This window comes from Pseudochaenichthys georgianus, chromosome 19, assembly GCF_902827115.2.
Source record: "Pseudochaenichthys georgianus chromosome 19, fPseGeo1.2, whole genome shotgun sequence".
In the NCBI taxonomy this organism is placed as follows: domain Eukaryota; kingdom Metazoa; phylum Chordata; class Actinopteri; order Perciformes; family Channichthyidae; genus Pseudochaenichthys; species Pseudochaenichthys georgianus.
In genome coordinates this window covers 18,244,095-18,263,093 of record NC_047521.1, presented here as the reverse complement: position 1 = coordinate 18,263,093, position 18,999 = coordinate 18,244,095, and the positions used below count along the sequence as shown (strand labels likewise).

The 18,999-nt window shown below is 41.8% G+C and overlaps 2 protein-coding genes across 6 annotated transcripts; one reads left to right on the top strand and one right to left on the bottom strand.

The window, feature by feature from the left end:
- The first annotated feature begins 196 nt into the window (after positions 1-196).
- On the top strand, positions 197-12,816 carry LOC117464558 (serine/threonine-protein kinase tousled-like 2). 4 transcript variants are annotated; one of them, XM_034107075.2, is made up of 21 exons: positions 197-361; positions 2,293-2,387; positions 3,741-3,812; positions 4,284-4,356; positions 5,269-5,306; positions 5,486-5,578; positions 7,060-7,167; positions 8,089-8,181; positions 8,613-8,723; positions 8,945-9,081; positions 9,172-9,324; positions 9,501-9,567; positions 9,716-9,813; positions 9,919-10,000; positions 10,164-10,255; positions 10,356-10,445; positions 10,729-10,898; positions 11,036-11,174; positions 11,358-11,469; positions 11,559-11,666; positions 11,838-12,816. In XM_034107075.2, the coding sequence occupies exons 2-21, from the start codon at positions 2,295-2,297 to the stop codon at positions 12,009-12,011; spliced, it is 2,103 nt and encodes a 700-aa protein (XP_033962966.1). In that variant the 5' UTR covers positions 197-361; positions 2,293-2,294; the 3' UTR covers positions 12,012-12,816. The 4 variants fall into 4 exon arrangements, with proteins under 4 accessions (XP_033962966.1, XP_033962964.1, XP_033962965.1 ...); XM_034107073.2 differs by having other exon boundaries at positions 197-797; XM_034107076.2 differs by lacking the exon at positions 197-361 and adding an exon at positions 1,744-1,827.
- Positions 12,817-12,943: 127 nt separating this feature from the next.
- Positions 12,944-18,646, bottom strand: becn1 (beclin 1, autophagy related). 2 transcript variants are annotated; one of them, XM_034107078.1, is made up of 12 exons: positions 18,566-18,646; positions 18,190-18,322; positions 18,037-18,101; positions 17,725-17,783; positions 17,512-17,602; positions 17,219-17,355; positions 16,842-17,036; positions 16,622-16,768; positions 16,298-16,447; positions 14,352-14,412; positions 14,119-14,261; positions 12,944-13,879 (listed from the first exon to the last, which is right to left on the bottom strand). In XM_034107078.1, exons 2-12 carry the CDS (start codon positions 18,314-18,316, stop codon positions 13,711-13,713), a joined length of 1,344 nt encoding a protein of 447 aa, XP_033962969.1. In that variant the 5' UTR covers positions 18,317-18,322; positions 18,566-18,646; the 3' UTR covers positions 12,944-13,710. The 2 variants fall into 2 exon arrangements, with proteins under 2 accessions (XP_033962969.1, XP_033962968.1); XM_034107077.1 differs by having other exon boundaries at positions 18,496-18,638.
- Between the last annotated feature and the right edge of the window lie 353 nt (positions 18,647-18,999).

Genomic DNA, 18,999 nt, shown 5'->3' with positions numbered 1-18,999 from the left:
GATAAATGTGTTGGAAAAGCTTCGTATTTAGATGTTGTCCTTGGGAACATTATATCAAATAACAAAACATTTCATCAGGGAGTGGCACATCCTCTTATTTGGCGTGATTAGTCTCGTGAAACATCATTATATTTCAGGCTAGTGCTAAAAGTTGACATATAAATCCGAAATGTGTGGAAACCTGGGACTGTTGGGGCCCCTGGAGCTCTGGGGCCCCGAACAGTGCCCATTGGATAACCAGCCTTGCCTACCATATGCTGCATGTTTGTTCTCACCAGCAGTTACATTATCTGTTAAACAAGCGCACGGAAAGCATCACATGAAGCTCTCCCTGGAGCCCTGTTCGGTGTTACAGCAAGGGGTAAGGATTTTTAATTAACATTTCAAGGATGGACTCTAACAAGGTGGCCGAACTTATCCCTGTATAACGTTACATCGCGGGATAATGACAATAGAAAGACCGAGTGAAGCAGATATGTGACAACACTTGCCAAGAAGCTTCAGAGCGTTGACAGCTCCAGGTTTGCCCGTGCGAGGGCACCAAGACGGACGAGGAAACCCCGAGGATCAGGGCCTCCTGTCCGGATGACACCGGCGAGAGCCAGCCACACCGCTCTCCTTAGCTAGCATTAGCTTAGCTGACTAATGTCTTCACTGAATGAGAAAGAACTATAAATGGATAACTCAATCCGGACAACTTTATTTGAGATGCATGGGAAGTGTTAAGGAGTTTGCTGTCACCGGATGGACGGACAACATCCTCTCTAGGGCTGTGAAAACTGCGAGAGCTTCTCCAGGTGAGACTTGCAGCTAATGTTAGCTCGCTAGATAACTTAACGCTAGCCAGTTTAGATGACATGTCATGTAGCCTTAGCTATCAATGATTTAGTATAACCAGTTAGCCTAACTGCTTTTACCAAAACTAAACTTTTAATTGATTCCTAGTATGCGACAGTGCATGGCCGCTTTCCTTTCTTAAAATGTTCGAAAGATTTTCATAAGCATAATAGCATTTAACGTTAACTTGCTAAGTCAACGTCTTCTTGTCAGTCAATTACTGTGAGAGATTTTCCATCTACTGTCCTCGTTAAATAAAGTTAATTAGAGTTGAACGTAGTTCTTTGTCATAAAAGTTGAAATTAAGCTTCATATTATTGTCTATTTTGTAATGCAAATTGGCAGGCTTTTAAGGAAAAATGTGCTCTCTTATGTTAAATTCCTTGGCACAACTATAATGTTTATATTGTCTGGTCGTCTCTTCTGTTTTAAGTGACAGTCATAATGATAACATTATGAATCCATCGCTAGTTGATGGATACCCTGACAGGGAGGAGTTCCCATATGGCAAAGGGAAGTCGTGCCCTGCCATATGGTTCTTTTAATATGGTCATAAGATAACCATATTAAAGATTATTTTAGGTAATTTTGCTTTATTGTCTCCCTGAATTTAAATTAGGAATGTTATGACAGTGGGGAATTACCCTCCTCACCAGTATTTTCCACTCACTTGCTTTTATGGTTTGTCATTTTGAATATCCACCTTACACATAATTTAAACCTTTTAACATGCAGGAGTTTTGCAGATACAACTAGTGAAAAGACACACTTCACTTGAAGGAAGATACCTTCATGGCCCACACAGAATTAGTTTTCACCTTCTTTGCCAGGGTTAAGTTATCTCAAAAGTTAACCATAAAGCACCTATCATAACAGTTCAAAGTGCTGCTGGGTGTCAACCTTGTCTGTTAGCTCAAGTTATTTCACAAGGTCTTTAATGAAGGACCTCAAATCACATTTGCCATTGTGCTTTCTTCCTCGGAACAAAATGTAACTTATTTAATTTAAAATTGGTTTCTTAGCAAAGGTAGGAAGCTCTAAAACAAGTTTTGTGTCTTTATTTTATCACTGTAAGATAAGATAAGATGGACTTTTATTAATCCCTCATGGGGAAATTGTTTCTCTGCATTTGACCCATCCTAGTGTTAGGAGCAGTGTGCTGCCATTTTGAACGGCGCCCGGGGAGCAGTGTAGGGAACGGTGCCTTGCTCAGGGACACCTCGGTACTTGAACTGGTGACCTTCCAGTTGCCAAGCCAAGTCCCTATCGACTTCACCACCACCGCTCTTGTCTCACTTGGATGTCCAAATATTTTTGATCCAACCTAGTCCCGGGCTTCCATGACCTCTGGATTGAGTAGATTGTTGGGTTCCTGCTGTTTTAACTTGTTTGACAATAACCCAACATAGCTACTCCACCTAACTTCATTTCCATGCATTGTGTTTCTCTTTTTAGGCATGATGGAAGGACTTCACAGCCAGGCTTTAGGTCTGGACCCACGCAGGCAGGAACTGCTTGAGGCTCGCTTCACTGGACTTGGTGTGGCAAAGGTTAGCATCTCTATATAGTTTTATATTTGTTTGATGCTCACAATTATCGGCTGGGAAAAGTACTGATTGTTAATGCAGATGTAATGCTTTAAATGCAACGTAATAGGAGATGACTGTTACTTGTTGTTGATACATTTAAATGAGGGTTCCTTCTTATCCCTGCCAAAAAAAAGACAATTACAAAAGAGTAGCTCCTATGCACACTTCCCACAATCCCCCTGTTGTTTGTGTTGCAAACATGAGCAGTCAGTCAGCTCTCTTCTGTTAGTCCTCCAGTTTAGAAAAGCTTGGAAGTCTTCTCTATGTCCAGTGTTGAATGATGCTCTGTGTTCAGGAGTTTACCTCAGTGGCATGATCCTGTCTCCCTGAGCGAAGGCTAAACAACACGAGCTCTGTCTTGGCTGACATGGGAGCTGGCCAGTAGCTCTTTGTTTCAGTGGAGATTAGTGACACTGAAATGGCACCGCAGCTGAATCTCACAGCATCGGCGGCGTGCTATGCTGCAACCCTGCTGCTGAACTGTGTATTACTGTGTGGGTGTGCGTTTGACAAAATGGCAACCCCTGAGAAAGCAATCACCATCACTCCTGCTCTGGCCCGTGTGCTCTGAAATGCATTGCTAGGCCTGCTCATTATCTTAGTGGAGTTTCAATGATTTAGGATGTTAGCATGCTGACTACAGTACATTTCCATGGCACTATGATGAACATGTGTAGTATCCATATTAGGAGAAAGAAATCTGAACATGTCTTGGCTGTTTTCTGTGACCTTGTGCAGCAGAATGACAGCTGGCCTGCACCACTGTGCCTGCTGTTTCTTCTCATTCTCTTCAATCTGTGCAGCTGGCCATTAGTGGTATGCATGCATGACACCAACTGAAGTGGATGTAAACTCAAGACTTGCAGATTTACAGGGGAATGTATATTTTACGCCCATTGTAGCATCCTTGCTTAGAAGCTTAGCTTAGTGACAGCAATGTTATAGCTGTTCGATCAATGTGTTACATGTCCTTACAAAATGGGGCCAAAGGATAAGTAAAATAAATGTGCACACGTCAGTGAAACAGGGCTCGAATCTGATGCAATTTGTGTTACAATTGTAAACACACCCAAAAAAGTGAGTCACATTATAGGTGAGGTATCATTTGTCAGATAGGATGTGTGGAAATCTTCACTTTGATTTGTCAGTTAACTTACATGAGAATTTCAGCAAACCTCATGGGATGCCACCTAGAAATGGTCATTTAACAATATCTAATGTCCAGTTTCCTAACAACGATCTGCTCACCAGAGCGTCACATGACTAATCAATCAGGTCTAATGTGTGTGCGTGTGTGTGTGTTCTGTTTTCCAGAGTTCAGCCAACAGTGAATCATCCAACCAGTCACTGTGCAGCGCCGGATCACTCAGTGACAGGGAGCTAGAGGTGGGTTGGGGAAAGATTCAATCAAAATGACATGTGACTGTGCACTTATCTGCAAGCCATTTGACCTTCTCCACACTTCCTGGGATAACGTATTGTGTATGCAGGGGTGGATGCTAACAATTGGCTACAGTGCAGTGTGTGTGTGATTCATCTGTTCATGCATTAACTACTCCCACTTACTCATGGAAAAAAGAAGGTGAGGTATTCATTTGGAAAAAAACTGGAAAACCCTTTGGATACGTCAACAGGCTTTTAACACATCAACATGGTTTTATGTATCATAAGGGCCAAAGACACCATACATAAACACCCTAAAGCAATACATTAAACTCTTATGGCACTGAAAATAATTTGTAATTCATCTTATTGAATTGTCGTAAAATGTTTCCATTTAGCAAGCCAAGAGTAAAATGATGACAATATAACTTAAAGGTGCCAGGCTTAATGTTGGCACTTTTCTGCTCGTGTTAGACACCAGAGAAGAAGTCCAATGACCAGAGAAGAAGGAAGAGAAAAGGAGACGTCTATGACAACAACAGCCAGGGTAAGACCATCCTACTTATTAACAGATCTCCAAAAGTGCGCTTTCCCAACAGAAACAACTGAACTTCACTCACATTGTTTCACCTTCATCAATTTGCTATTTTCTTCTTGGAACTAAATATTTATCTTTGCAAATTTGGAAAAAATGTAAATACACAATATTGTATGCAAATACTATTCAATGATGTATTAAAGTTAGTCATCAAGGGAATTTCATTAGGATCACTGTAGATGTTTTATCTTGATCTTTATTGATTTTAATGTTGTTGTTATGTTTTCTGTAAAGCACTTTGGGCCAGAGTCCTGCATCGGGTCGGGTCGCGGGTATTGCATAATAAATATATTAAAATAATAATAAGTTAGTTTAATGTTTAAAATCCTCAGACCTCTCCCCCGCGGGACCGCGCATAATCATAACCTCTGCAGCGCATCAATCTGCTGCTGAGCGCGCCACATTCGAAATGGCTGAGGTGAAGCTCTCTAGCGGAGAATACAGCATTTTCAATAACGCTTCCTCAAGAGCGAAATCCAACGTCTGGGAGGCTTTTGGTTCCTAGATGGAGAAAATAACCAACATCCCACGCTTTTTGAGACAAATATGCAACTGCGTGTGTTAATAATTGCACGTTTTCACTGCTCATATATAGGTTATGCGGGTTCGGGTCGGGTTTGCGGAACTAATTGGCAATATGTGCGGGTAGCGGGGCGGGTTCGGTATTGCACGTCACGGGTGCGGGCGGGAGCGGGTCTTGAAAATCAGACCCGTGCAGGACTCTGCTTTGGACTGCTTTGTGCATGAAAGGTGCCATACAAATAACGATTATTATATTATTATTTCCCAAAAATGCTTTAAAACATACAGGAATCATAACTTGTTCTTGCTTCTTATACATGTTCTGTTGTTCTTTTGCAGGAAAAGGGAGAGGACAAAAAATAAGTGACTATTTTGAGGTGAGTACTTGCATTCAGGTCACTTTGCTGCGCATCGATCGTTGCCTCTCAAACTTCCCTGTGATGTCCTCAACCTCACTCTCCAGCTGTGCCAATACTTGTCCTTCATCCCATTCTTCCTAAATAACAACGCTGTCTTCTTCCTTTCTGTCTGTGTTCACCCTCTGCCCGGGGTCCAGTTTGCCTGTAGCAGCGGCTCTGGCACCAGTCCGGCGCGGGGCGTCCCCCTGCTGGTGCGCTCCTCTCCACAGCACTCACTGTCTAACCCTCTGGTGAGCACCAGCAGCCATCTCCATCGCGCTCTACTGCTTCAGCACTCTTTCATCTCTTGGTTTACTGTTGGGTTGTCTGTAGCCAGTGTCAAATTCATCTGCTGTTTGATCTTTGTCTATTTTCTCCCAGCATCGGTATCCTCTTGGATAGAGCTGGCATGAATCGCTCAGATTTTGTTTTGTTATACTAAAGTCTAATCCATGCTTTTTGTTTATCTCGATGCATTCAGCCAGTGGAAGTGATCAAACATTCCTTTACCCAGGGCATTTTTTAAGATTTAGTCACTGAAATGTGTTTCCCCTAGTTTTACTTCAAATTAAAATCAGGGGTTCGTGTTTTCAGGTGTTGGTTTAAATGTGTGTTTGACACAATGAGCTGGTATGTAAGGCAGGAAGCTGTACAGGAGAACAATGTATATATTTATGTTGCATGCGCTTTTGAGTTTGGAGTAGTTGTTGAAGAGGATGTAATCATTCAACTTGGATCCCCACCGTTTTCATTCATTCCTCATCACAAATACAAAACCTTGGTCACTACTTACATTTAAACAGCCTTTAAAAAATACTTGGCAAAAGAGTGATAGGAGCAAAATTGCTTTTCTTTATCTATTTGTAATGTATTGGAATGTAGCATAATTACTTGATCATTTTTACATGTGAAGTTTAAACTCTCTCCTTCTATCAGCTACACTTTTAATTATTTTTCTTTGTATCCCTTACAGCTATTTTATAATCTCCCTATGCTGTCTTCATTATATAACAGTGGCGAACCGTCAGGGCCTTCAAGGTATTCAGAGAATACCCTGGAACACTCAGATAAAACGAACAAAATATCGATTTAATTAGATAACTAAAATGTATATAAAATGAATAAATGAGAATCGTATCTGTGTTGTTGATCTGTAATATTACAGTGTTACGTTGATTTGTTTGTCCTTCTCGGACCATGCACTACGCATTTCAGTGGTTTTGTGTTAGAAAAGAAAGCAACCAATCAGATCTTGTCCTTCAACCAAGGTATTCTACATCCTTGATAGAATGCCCTGGCCGTTGCACTGAATGAGAGCGTACATTTGGACTGACAGTTTGATCTACCAATCATATATTGATTTGTAGCCAATGGGCGTGTTCTTCCAGAGTTTCCCTCGGTTCCAGGGTATTCTAGAAGGCCCGCTAGTTAACTGTCTCGAGACAGAGGATCTAGAATGCGACGAAGCAATTCATGCCGTTTTATTGTTTTTAATGTTGAAATGACAAGTGCAACAGGTGAAGATGAAGTTGTTGCGGAATTGTTGTGAGTACCCTTTTCAAGACGACAATTCATTGAAAAGACGGACATTATAATGCCGCGGTGGCGGGGGGTGTGTGTGTCTACAGAAGGTCCAGTTGTGATAGACACGGTTCGCCACTGTTATATAACCGTTGTTTTAAACCCCCCGTGTTTGCCTACCATTCTGTTTCTCTGTCTCTCTGGAATACAGTTCCAGCAGGGCAGTCCTTCGTCCACAAGCTCGGCCCACACAGACTCTTCATCGTGCTGCTCGGTGAAGACAGCCCCCTCACGCTCCTTCTCACACAAAGCCATCCAGGTAACTGACTGACTGACCCCAACTTAACACCAACTTTTATCATTTCAAGTATATTCTCATTTTATATTTTGATAGCACTTTGCTTTGGTTATGATGAATGGTGGTTGCCTTTGAAATCTGGCTCTACCTTTTTACATTTATTTCTTACATGAACCGGTGAATTTGTCCTTCAACTGTTTGAGAGAGATCATTTGTAGATACTCGTAGATATGATACAACCTCATACCTAACCTTTTAGAATCAAAAGAATTAGAATGAAAAAAGAGACGAAATGTAAGTGCAATCATTGAAAATGTAAAAGGTGCTGAAACCCACACGTTGTCATCTGAGTAAATTACTTAATTTAACTTGTATTTAACCAGATAATAAAACAATAAGGATAACGTCTTTTTTACAACGGTGATCTGGCCAAGAAGCCAGCAAAGCCATCTTGATCACTCAATGTCTTGAAAAACAAATTATTATTTTTTTGTGTAAAGGTCTACCTCCAAAGTATGAACAGAATAGGTTGAGTGAATAAGACACACAAGAAAGACATGTCCAAACCACAATGTATTGTAGCAGTTGGTGACAGTCAGAATCTAGTTTTAGTCTATCCTGCAGGTCACTCCAGGTCCAATGGCAATAATAAAGCTGACACCAGTCTGAGTCCGCACATGTGGCACTTTTAAGCCTGGAGAGTTATTAGAGCTAAGATTATAGGTATTTTGTGCACACACAAAAAAAAAACAACTGAATATACGCGTCCAAACTTGTTGACCTGATTTAAGGTCAATAATTGTAATACCCGTCTAATACTTGCAACAGCTAATTTCAAAGTGATGGTGTATTTTCTTACTGACTGACCCAAGGGATGTCTTCATAATTTGATTGGGACAAGATGGTTATTGTTGTCTTGTTGTTGTCTTCGCCCTTCTCCAGTCAGATCTGACGCTGCTGAAACTGACCGCACTGGAGAAGAACAAGAACTCTGATCTGGAGAAGAAAGAGGGGAGGATAGACGACCTCCTGAGGGTAAGATAAGGAAATATGTCTCAAACATTCATGGGCTCCACTTATTCTGGAGCAATTGGAACATCTGAAAGAATAGTTATCATTTTATTCCTGACCAAATCTGGTACTGAAATGCCACAATTTAACAACAACTAATAATGATTAACACCACAGTCAAGGATGTCTAAATAAAAAACGATTCTCAATTGTCCTTGATAATCACCTCTCAATCCAGAAAAACGTGTTGTCACATGTCACAACAGCTCGGGTAGTACACCTTCTTGCTAACTTTCGAATGCCATTGTTGCTCAAATCAAATCTGGTGGAAATGTCAGCAAATCATCTGACACTCTGAGAGTTGTTGCATCCTGTCACTTTAAGAGCAAAACGGCCTTGATATCTTGTTTGTAATAAGAGACAAAATGTCACAGTGATTATGTGTGTTTGGGCAGGCTAACTGTGACCTGAGGCGACAGGTGGACGAGCAGCAGAAGATGCTGGAGCGCTACAAAGAACGGCTCAACAAGTGTGTGACAATGAGCAAAAAGCTCATGATCGAGAAGGTGGGTGCGAGTATGCATTTTCACAAATATGTTAACTTGAAGGAAACAGCTTTGTTACCTTGTTAAAGGGTTAAGTTATTCAACAAATGGGAACCAATTTTGTCCAAAATAAGTACCAAAAACAATGTATATAAGCCTTTGGGCTCTGTTGAATATTTTTGGTTGTTTACATCGTCCGAAATGAGCCATTTTAAAGTGATATTTGTATTTCTTTTTCGTAGTCAAAGCAGGAGAAGATGGCTTGCAGGGACAAGAGCATGCAGGACCGTCTGCGTCTGGGCCATTTCACCACAGTGCGGCACGGAGCCTCCTTCACCGAGCAGTGGACCGATGGATTTGCTTTCCAGAATCTCATCAAGTCAGCATGCAGATAGGCACCAACATGTTTGCATGTTATCCATACTGCATGCCAGAGTGTTCACACTACATTGTTCTTGCATGTTTATAGGCAGCAGGAGCGAGTGAACTCTCAGCGGGAGGACATCGAGAGGCAGAGGAAGCTGCTGGGGAAAAGGAAACCTCCCTCCATGGCTCAGACCCCTCCACCCAGCCTGGAACAGAACAAACGGAAGAGCAGGAATAACGGCCAGGAGAGTGAAGCGTAAGATTCTTTTCTTTTCCTTTTCCCATTTACCAACTATTGAATCAGACTTGAACTGACCTGTGAAAGGCCTTAATAGGACAGCTTTGTGTTTCATTGTTTTTAACTTTAAAGTAGGTTATTACTTACCAGCTGTCCTGGTTATCAACACTTGGTTTCCATTTTATTCCACACAGGTTGTCACTGGCTGAATATCATGAGCAAGAAGAGATTTTCAAACTACGAATTGGCCATCTAAAAAAGGTACCAGTCACCACTTAAAGCAGCTTTGATTTGATTGTTTTTGGATATTTCTGTTGGACCTCTTGCTACAGAGATAAATTACAACTTCTACCTCTTCCTGTTTATGGAGGGTTGTGGTCGATGATAGATTTGGTGTGGTTGTTTGCAGGAAGAAGCGGAGATCCAGACTGAGCTGGAACAGTTGGAGCGAGTGAGAAACGTGCACATTCGGGAGCTGAAGAGAATCCTTAACGAGGACAACTCGCAGTACGTTTCATATCTGTTAAACATATGTATCACAAGTTTTTCAGTGTGCTTTCATCCTATAGAAACACATTTCCCAACAAGTTTTAAGAAGGTATTTTTCTGCAGATTTAAAGACCAGCCCACGCTGAATGACCGTTATCTGCTATTACATTTACTTGGAAGAGGTGGCTTTAGTGAAGTATTCAAGGTAAGCACCACTTACATTCTTTAACCGACCAGATTATAATCTTTTTAACTTGTTGGGTCTTTTTGAATAATGGAAGTGAGATAATGTAGTTGCAACGCCATACAGTGTTGAATGCAACTATCTTGTTATAGTAGGCTTCTGATCTTGTGTAATGTTTTTGCAGGCTTTCGATATGACAGAGCAAAGGTATGTGGCCATTAAAGTCCATCAACTCAACAAGAACTGGAGGGAGGAGAAGAAGCAAAACTACCACAAGTGAGTCTGAAGCTCCATTTGATTTGCTTTCTCTTCGTTTCTGAATGCTGTTATTTGTGAGCTTTTAAAAAAACTGACTAAATGTTTTATGTTTTTTCAGACACGCCTGTAGAGAATACAGAATCCACAAAGAACTTGACCACCCGAGAATCATCAAACTCTACGACTATTTCTCACTCGACACAGGCTCGTAAGTTCATATTGCTATGTTACATTCCTAAAGGTGTGCAAATATACCAAGTGTGTCACATAAGTGCTTCACATATATATACATATATTGTTAAAAGGACATTCTTTTAAGCAACTATAATATATATTTTTTAGAATGAAATGTCTCTGCTGAATCTGCACGTCCTTTATAACACGTTTCAACTCATTGTTTTTATTTCCAAAACGAATGATATGCTCCATTACTGCTGCTTGTGTAAATAACTGCCAAGTTTGACGAATGATCCGTTGGATTCCCTCTGCAGGTTCTGCACAGTGCTGGAGTACTGCGAAGGCAATGACCTGGACTTCTACTTGAAGCAGAATAAGCTGATGCCTGAGAAGGAGGGCCGCTCTGTCGTCATGCAGATCGTCAACGCCCTCAAGTACCTCAACCAGATCCGCCCGCCAATCATCCACTACGACCTCAAGCCCGGTATACTCACCGTTTTGATTTATTATATTGTCATTATGAAAAGGTAACCTAATGGCACAAGAATTTTTTTGTAAATAAGATTTTTGCACATAGGTGTAAGCATTTTATTGTTGTTTACTATTCTGTTCTGTTCTTAGGGAACATCCTGTTAGTGAATGGCACAGCCTGTGGAGAGATCAAGATCACTGACTTCGGCCTGTCTAAGGTCATGGATGATGACTGCTACAACTCTGCAGATGGCATGGAGCTGACGTCTCAGGGAGCCGGGACCTACTGGTACATAGAGACACTTTTCCCTGCATTTAGTAACCAAGCAACAAGAATGGCTTCACAGTAGAGGCGTAGAATGAAATGTTGCTAATGAATTCACTTCACCTCTTAGTTCAGAAAAGTTGTGCAGAGAGAACTTGTAGAGAAAAACGTTTTCAACCTCGTATGTTGTGATCTTGTGTCTCACAGGTACCTGCCTCCCGAGTGCTTTGTCGTGGGGAAGGAGCCCCCCAAAATATCCAACAAGGTGGATGTTTGGTCCCTAGGGGTCATCTTCTACCAGAGCCTATACGGACGCAAGGTAATCACAAACCTGCATTCTTCAACAGGGATTTTTTTAATCTCACAACTAAACCGTCTGCTAACTGTCCCGCTGATCTCTTTTTCCAGCCTTTCGGTCATAACCAGTCGCAGCAGGATATTCTTCAAGAAAACACAATATTAAAAGCCACTGAGGTGCAGTTCCCCCCCAAACCTGTGGTGACCACAGAAGCAAAGGTGAGGTGCTCACTTCTTTTGCCTTTATACATTCAAACAGTATCAGTTAATCAGGTTTAAAGGTCCATTAAAACCATATTTTTCCTCTTGAATGTGATATTTTTCTTTCTAGCCCAATAAAGAGAAAGTGCAACTAAGTTTGGAATGTATTCCACATCTTTCCCTTCATAGGCCTTCATCCGACGTTGCCTGGCTTATCGCAAGGAGGACCGTGTGGATGTGCTGCAGTTAGCCAGCGACCCCTTCCTAATGCCACACATTAGAAAAGCCCTGGCCAGCAGCGCTCCTCAGGCCCCCCCCCTGCCCTCCACCTCCGGCTGCTACGGCAGCAGTGCCTCCAACTGAAGCAAGCTGAAAAACACCCAGTGAGGACAAAGCCACACAGAGACGTTACATTGATGCATCTCCTCTTTGCTCTCTTGATTGTGAGAGGGCAAAGAGCATGATGGGATGTAGGATGTAAAAGTGTAAATGGAACCAAAATAATGGATGATGTGGTAGTAAGTTTGCCCACCACCATCATACAAGTGCTAAAACTGAAGGGCCAGTCTGTGGCTGTGGGCTCAGTGGAACCCAAAGATTTGCCTATATGCATGCACTAACAAAAACGTTGGTTCATTTCAAGGGGCTTTTACACGATAAATAGTAAAAGCACCCGGGAAATTGCACAACTGACAGGCTGAGAAGCTTGGAAAATTGCCTGTACTCTGGAGGATTTAGAAGAAAAACAATTATGAAATGTTATCCCATTCTGCTTGAAATCTATCATAAGTGATCAGCTACAAATATATATATATATATATATATATATATATCTATCCCTATAGGTTGGAACCTGGGACTTTAAGGAACGACTGAGCGAAGTCAAAAGCCTGCCTTATGGAAATGACACCATTACAGGTTCATAAATTAAATGATACAGGAGAGTGCTGATTCTGGGAAGAGTAACTGGGTTTGACCTATTTAAATATTTTACTGGATAACTGGAAGTCAGCTTATTATTTTAATTGAGTCCATATTTTTCCATGAAAGACTAAATGACCCCCTGTAATGTTTGTGTTAGGCTTATAGGGGGGCTGACTATGAGTGAGTGTTGTGATGAGAGTTCAACAGAAATAATTATGAAACCATTAAAAACACATTTGGTTAACTCTGTGGTGTCTTAACCTTGATTTGGGGAAATAATGCACATGTATTGTAGTTAAACAAGAGAGTACACTGCTGTGTTTTCTATCCATTTATAAAATACTTTGAATCTATAAGAAACTTCACACCAATTTTACAGCATGAAACTTTTTATTAACTAAAGTCCCACCATTACATGCATCCATCATATCTAAAACGGACAAATGGATGTGATGGTGCAGAGTATGATCACAAAGAAGCCGTATCAGTGAGCCTCTAAATACAACAGTTTACCTGCAACGTATGTATGTAACTGGCAAACATGACAATTGCATTCGAGGTTAAAGAAATACTGACGCTCTTGTTGAATACTAAACAGTGTTAATATATTAAAAATTCAACCTTGAACTTCATTATCACAGCAAACTTTTACAGCTTATGTTGTAAGGACAAGAACACATGTAATCACTGTGGGGGTGACACGGTGATGTAAAGGTGTGCAGTGCAACAGGAGAGCAAGGAATCCTTGAACTTGATAAAGTGGTTAGAAGTCAATTTGGCGAAGATTTCTTTTCAATTACATTCTAGCCTGCAGAAGTGTGAAGATGTTTTAATGCATTGTCAGCTCTTCGAAGATGTTAATTAGTGAAGCAGATGATGAAAGTGGACTAAAAGACGCACCGGTTGTTATCTCATTCTGCTTCCACATCCCACTCTGCAGCAAATGATCACTTCTTTGTCAAATGTAAAAACAGACAATCTGGACTGAAGATCTAGAATTGCTCCAACGAAGGTTTGTACTGAAAATCCTGCGACACAACCATTGCTTTTCCTTTGGCCAAATAATTATAATATTCACACGTAATCCATTCATCAGAGGAAACTAGGACCATAAATCACAAAGCATTGTCCAGAAGTCTCATCTGTTGTAGAACTGCGAGGTGACCCAGGCCAGTCCCCACTTCAGGTTGGTGAGCATAAACTTGAGCGCCTTGGTCCACTGCTCCTCAGAGTTGAACTGGGTTTTGATGGAGTAAGAGCCGCCGCTGCCACCCGTGTCCTCGATCTTACCCTTCTCCACATCCATCCTGAGAAAAAACGTCAATGTCATTCATCACGCGAGGTCTTGTGTCAAAATAATAAGACATCATAGATACAATTCTTGAAAAATACCTCTAACTTTATTATTACATCAAAATCTGTGGTACAAAGTCTGAGGTACACACTGTGACAATGCTTTAATAATTCAAACGATATTTACAGCCCATCTAATAATGCGGCGATAACGCCAGATTCAAATGATCACATTGTGCTGCAGGTGTCTGACCTGTATGGAAGGCAGAAGCCAGTGTCTCCTTTCTCCACCTCTTCTTTGAACTGCTGGACACAGTCCAGGAAGGCCACCATGGCGTGGTCAAATTTGTTGTCCCAGAAGAACCTCAGGCCCCCTGAGCAGTACAGAGGAAGTTCCTGGACAGAGAGAAAGGGCAGGATTAGAGCCTGGAGGATAGTGTTTAATAATCACAGGAGGGCTGGGATTGTAAAGACCGTTTTAATTACCTTGGACTTGTCTGACAGGGACTCTAAGTATGAGTGGTTTCCGTAAGGGACAAGACGATATCTGAAGAGAGAAGCGTAGTTTGAGATACATTTTGCATTAGACTTGCAGAATATTTGTAATAGACCTTACTAGATCCAAGAATTGTTAGGCAACATAAAGCCGAGCCTAATCATGTACACTGAACAAAAATATAAATGCAACACTTTTGTTTTTGCTCCCATTTTTCATGAGATGAACTCAAAGATCTAAAACATTTTCTATATACACAAAATAACCATTTCTCTCAAATATTGTTCACAAATCTGAAAAGATCTGTGATAGTGAGCACTTCTCCTTTGCCGAGATAATCCATCCCACCTCACAGGTGTGGCATATCAAGATGCTGATTAGACAGCATGACTATTGCACAGGTGTGCCTTAGGCTGGCCACAATAAAAGGCCACTCTGAAACGTGCAGTTTTATCACACAGCACAATGCCACACACGTCGCAAGTTTTGAGGGAGCGTGCAATTGGCATGCTGACAGCAGGAATGTCCACCAGAGCTGTTGCCCGTGAATTGAATGTTCATTTCTCTACCATAAGCCGTCTCCAAAGGCGTTTCAGAGAATTTGGAAGTACATCCAACCGGCTTCACAACCGCAGACCACGTGTAACCACACCAGCCCAGGACCTCCACATCCAGCTTGTTCACCTCCAAGATCGTCTGAGACCAGCCACTCGGACAGCTGCTGCAACAATCGGTTTGCATAACCAAAGAATTTCTGCACAAACTGTCAGAAACCGTCTCAGGGAAGCTCATCTGCATGCTCGTCGTCCTCATCGGGGTCTCCACCTGACTCCGGTTCGTCGTCGTAACCGACTTGAGTGGGCAAATGCTCACATTCGATGGCGTCTGGCACGTTGGAGAGGTGTTCTCTTCACGGATGAATCCCGGTTTTCACTGTTCAGGGCAGATGGCGTGTGTGGCGTCGTGTGGGTGAGCGGTTTTCTGATGTCAATGTTGTGAATCGAGTGGCCCATGTGGTGGTGGGGTTATGGTATGGGCAGGCGTATGTTATGGACGACGAACACAGGCGCATTTTATTGATGGCATTCTGAATGCACAGAGATACCGTGACGAGATCCTGAGGCCCATTGTTGTGCCATTCATCCACGACCGTCACCTCATGTTGCAGCATGATAATGCACGGCCCCATGTTGCAAGGATCTGTACACAATTCCTGGAGGCTGAAAACATCCCAGTTCTTGCATGGCCAGCATACTCACTGGACATGTCACCCATTGAGCATGTTTGGGATGCTCTGGATCGGCGTATACGACAGCGTGTTCCAGTTCCTGCCAATATCCAGCAACTTCGCACAGCCATTGAAGAGGAGTGGACCAACATTCCACAGGCCACAATCAACAACCTGATCAACTCTATGCGAAGGAGATGTGTTGCACTGCGTGAGGCAAATGGTGGCAAAGCAAAACTGCCTGTTTCAGAGTGGCCTTTTATTGTGGCCAGCCTAAGGCACACCTGTGCAATAATCATGCTGTCTAATCAGCATCTTGATATGCCACACCTGTGAGCTGGGATGGATTATCTCGGCAAAGGAGAAGTGCTCACTATCACAGATTTTTAAGATTTGTGAACAATATTTGAGAGAAATGGTTATTTTGTGTATATAGAAAATGTTTTAGATCTTTGAGTTCATCTCATGAAAAATGGGAGCAAAAACAAAAGTGTTGCATTTATATTTTTGTTCAGTGTAAATCAAAACCATCTGCTCACATACAACACCACTGTATAATGTGATATAAATAGCATTGAACCAGACCCATACATTAATATAGGATTGAGTTAAACAAATAGCACTAATTAAAGGGATAGGGTACATTTGTAAGATAGCAAAAGACAAACTAAATATTATCTTAGTGCAAGCACATTGTAATGTGGGTACCTCTGGAAGTGCAGCCCCATTTTGTTGGCCAGCGCGTGCAGCAGCAGCACCGTCTGCCCCCAGGCTGCGTTGATCTCGTTCCACTCCACCGGGACGCTGGGGAGTCGACCCAGACGGAAGTTGTTGATTGTACCAAACTGTCCGCTGTGCCTGGATAAGAACAACAACAAAATAATTAAGAATCTCAGTGAATGGGCATCAATTCATGTTTGTCCCGGAGGCTTTTTATACAAATATTGACTAAGTCATTGTTGACGGGTTGACGGCAAAACTATTTTTTTTTTTTTTTTCAACAGATACAACATCATTTGCATGTTTTTTTACCAGATGTGAAATGTGGCATTGAAGACATTTGTCTTTTTCAGGCGATCTAGCTGAATCTGGCAGTAACGCATCTGGTTGTCAACGCTCTTTAGTTCATCATCCAGCTCCAGCTGCTGCCGTTTGAACTCGCTGTACTCCTTCTGGTACCTTTGAGCATAAAGAGCTGTTAGCTGTTGTCTCATTTGGCAAATAGCACACACACAGTATAGGGCACACTCACTGAAGCTCCTCCGTGTCCAGCTGCTGGGAGTGGACCCTGCTCTGGGTCAGGTCCTGGGCCACCGTAGCCCTCTGCTCCTCCACTGTCTCCAGCTCCTGGACCAGAGCCTCCTCCTGCCCTTTCAGCTGATGCAGATCCGCCAGCAGGCTCTCCTCTCCCTCCACCTGCAGGTGTGACAGCAGCTCCAGGCACTGCCTAAAAACATGTTCACATACAGTTTGTTACTATACTGCATTTAAACAGACAAATGGAATGAGCACTTTTAGTGTTTTTTTTTAGTATCCATATTTGTAGGTAGCAACCCTGTCAGCATTTCTTAATAATCGGTTTGTGCGAAAACTGATACACAAATGTTACTTTGTGGTTGAGCAGCTCACTTGTAATTCTGGCATTCGTTCTCTGTGATGTTGAGCTGCGTGTCCAGGTGGTCCAGCAGGGTGTCGGTACATTCCTCACACAGCGGGTGGTCTACGTCTGTCTGGCCTGACATGATGTCAAACAGGTCACTGGTCACCTGGGTGGGATAGGATCAGAGACATCCACACATTTACCCTAACATATACTTTGTCAACAGCCCATGCTTCTGACATGTTTGCGACCATAACATGATCTGAGTAAACTGTCATAATAAAAATGCCCTTCTTTATAGTAGCATGAAAGTATGGTTTACCTTCAGCCTACGACTGAGATTTTCCATGGTACCCCCATCAGATGCTTCTCCTATCAGTGTGAAGCTGTTGGCGCTCTCTGTGGACATCATCCTGTAGAGTTTTCAGCAGTATGGTTAAATTTGTAGCACCCCTCATTTGACAGAGAAACAAATCAACTAAGAGATAAAGATTGAATCAGTATTTGTTTCAATTACTTGAATGAAAAGACTCACCTTGCAGGTGGGATGTATTTCCTTGACACACCATCTTGCTTGTTTTCTGCAAAGGTCTCCTGAAAGGAAAATGTAATTCTGACTCAACATGCTTCTTGAGCAAAAAAATTGTACTTTTCACTAAATTAGCAACATGAATCTCATCAGTAAGTTATCTCAGTCCTAAAATAGTTCAATTGCATAATTTTCATATATATTGGATATACGTAGTGGCAATGCCAGTAATTTGCAGTAAAATACAGTGTTATGTTGTGATGTATACAATCAAAATTTTACCATTGCAGGCTACTGAATACAATCTGCTGTACCTACCTCTGGTGCTGTTTCCCCATCAGTGCTGTCAGCCTGTTTTCTGGGGGTCACTGTGACTACCGGAGCTTAGGAGGAGACAGGCAGGATTACATGTGCAATTGATCACACGTACATTTTAAGGCACCGAATGTCTATTATCCCTGGTTAACATACCAATAAGTTCCTGGATTGTGACACGATCGAGGACATTGAAGGATGTGTCCAGTTTCAGCGGCTGACAGCACCGCTGACACACGAAGCTGACCTGCATGGTTGTGCTGGACGACTTAGAGCCCTCCATCGCTAGCTATAAGAACATATGTTAAAACATAGACTGTAAATAGCTAAACATAAGTTAACGCTACACAATATAGCTAGACATATAGCGTTATGGCGAGATAGCTAGCTAGCAGCCACTACCTTCGCAGCTTACTCGTGTGAAACATAGATCAGCGGTGCAAACACATAAGATAGACTCACTGTCGCCTTGGTAGAATAACAACTATTTCATAATAATCCTGATTTTGTAGCGTAGAAAATTAGAAATCACTTTTAATGTAGTTAGCGTGACCGTTGCATTTTACACCTCGGGACTTCTCTTTCCACTTCCCTGTTGTTGTTTACGACGGATGTGACGTCAACTTAAGTCACGACGAAAAAACATTTATATTTAATTAAATTGATACATGTTTGACTGTTGGCAAACTTTTTATTCAGACAAAAAGAGAAAAAACTAAGGTAATATAAATGTCGCAACACAGGTAGCTTGAAATGAGCTGTTTTCTTTCATAACAGGTTCAACGTTACGTGACACAAAAGTAAATTATGACAACTAAAACCAGATAATTTGACACCATAGAGAGTTGGTGATGTTAGAATGAAAATCTATAGGGGAGAAATTCTAACATGTCTATTAGTTAATGCTCATTTTCCACACTGACAGAATTTGTATGTGTTCATGTGTCTACGGCCAATAGGTGGCGG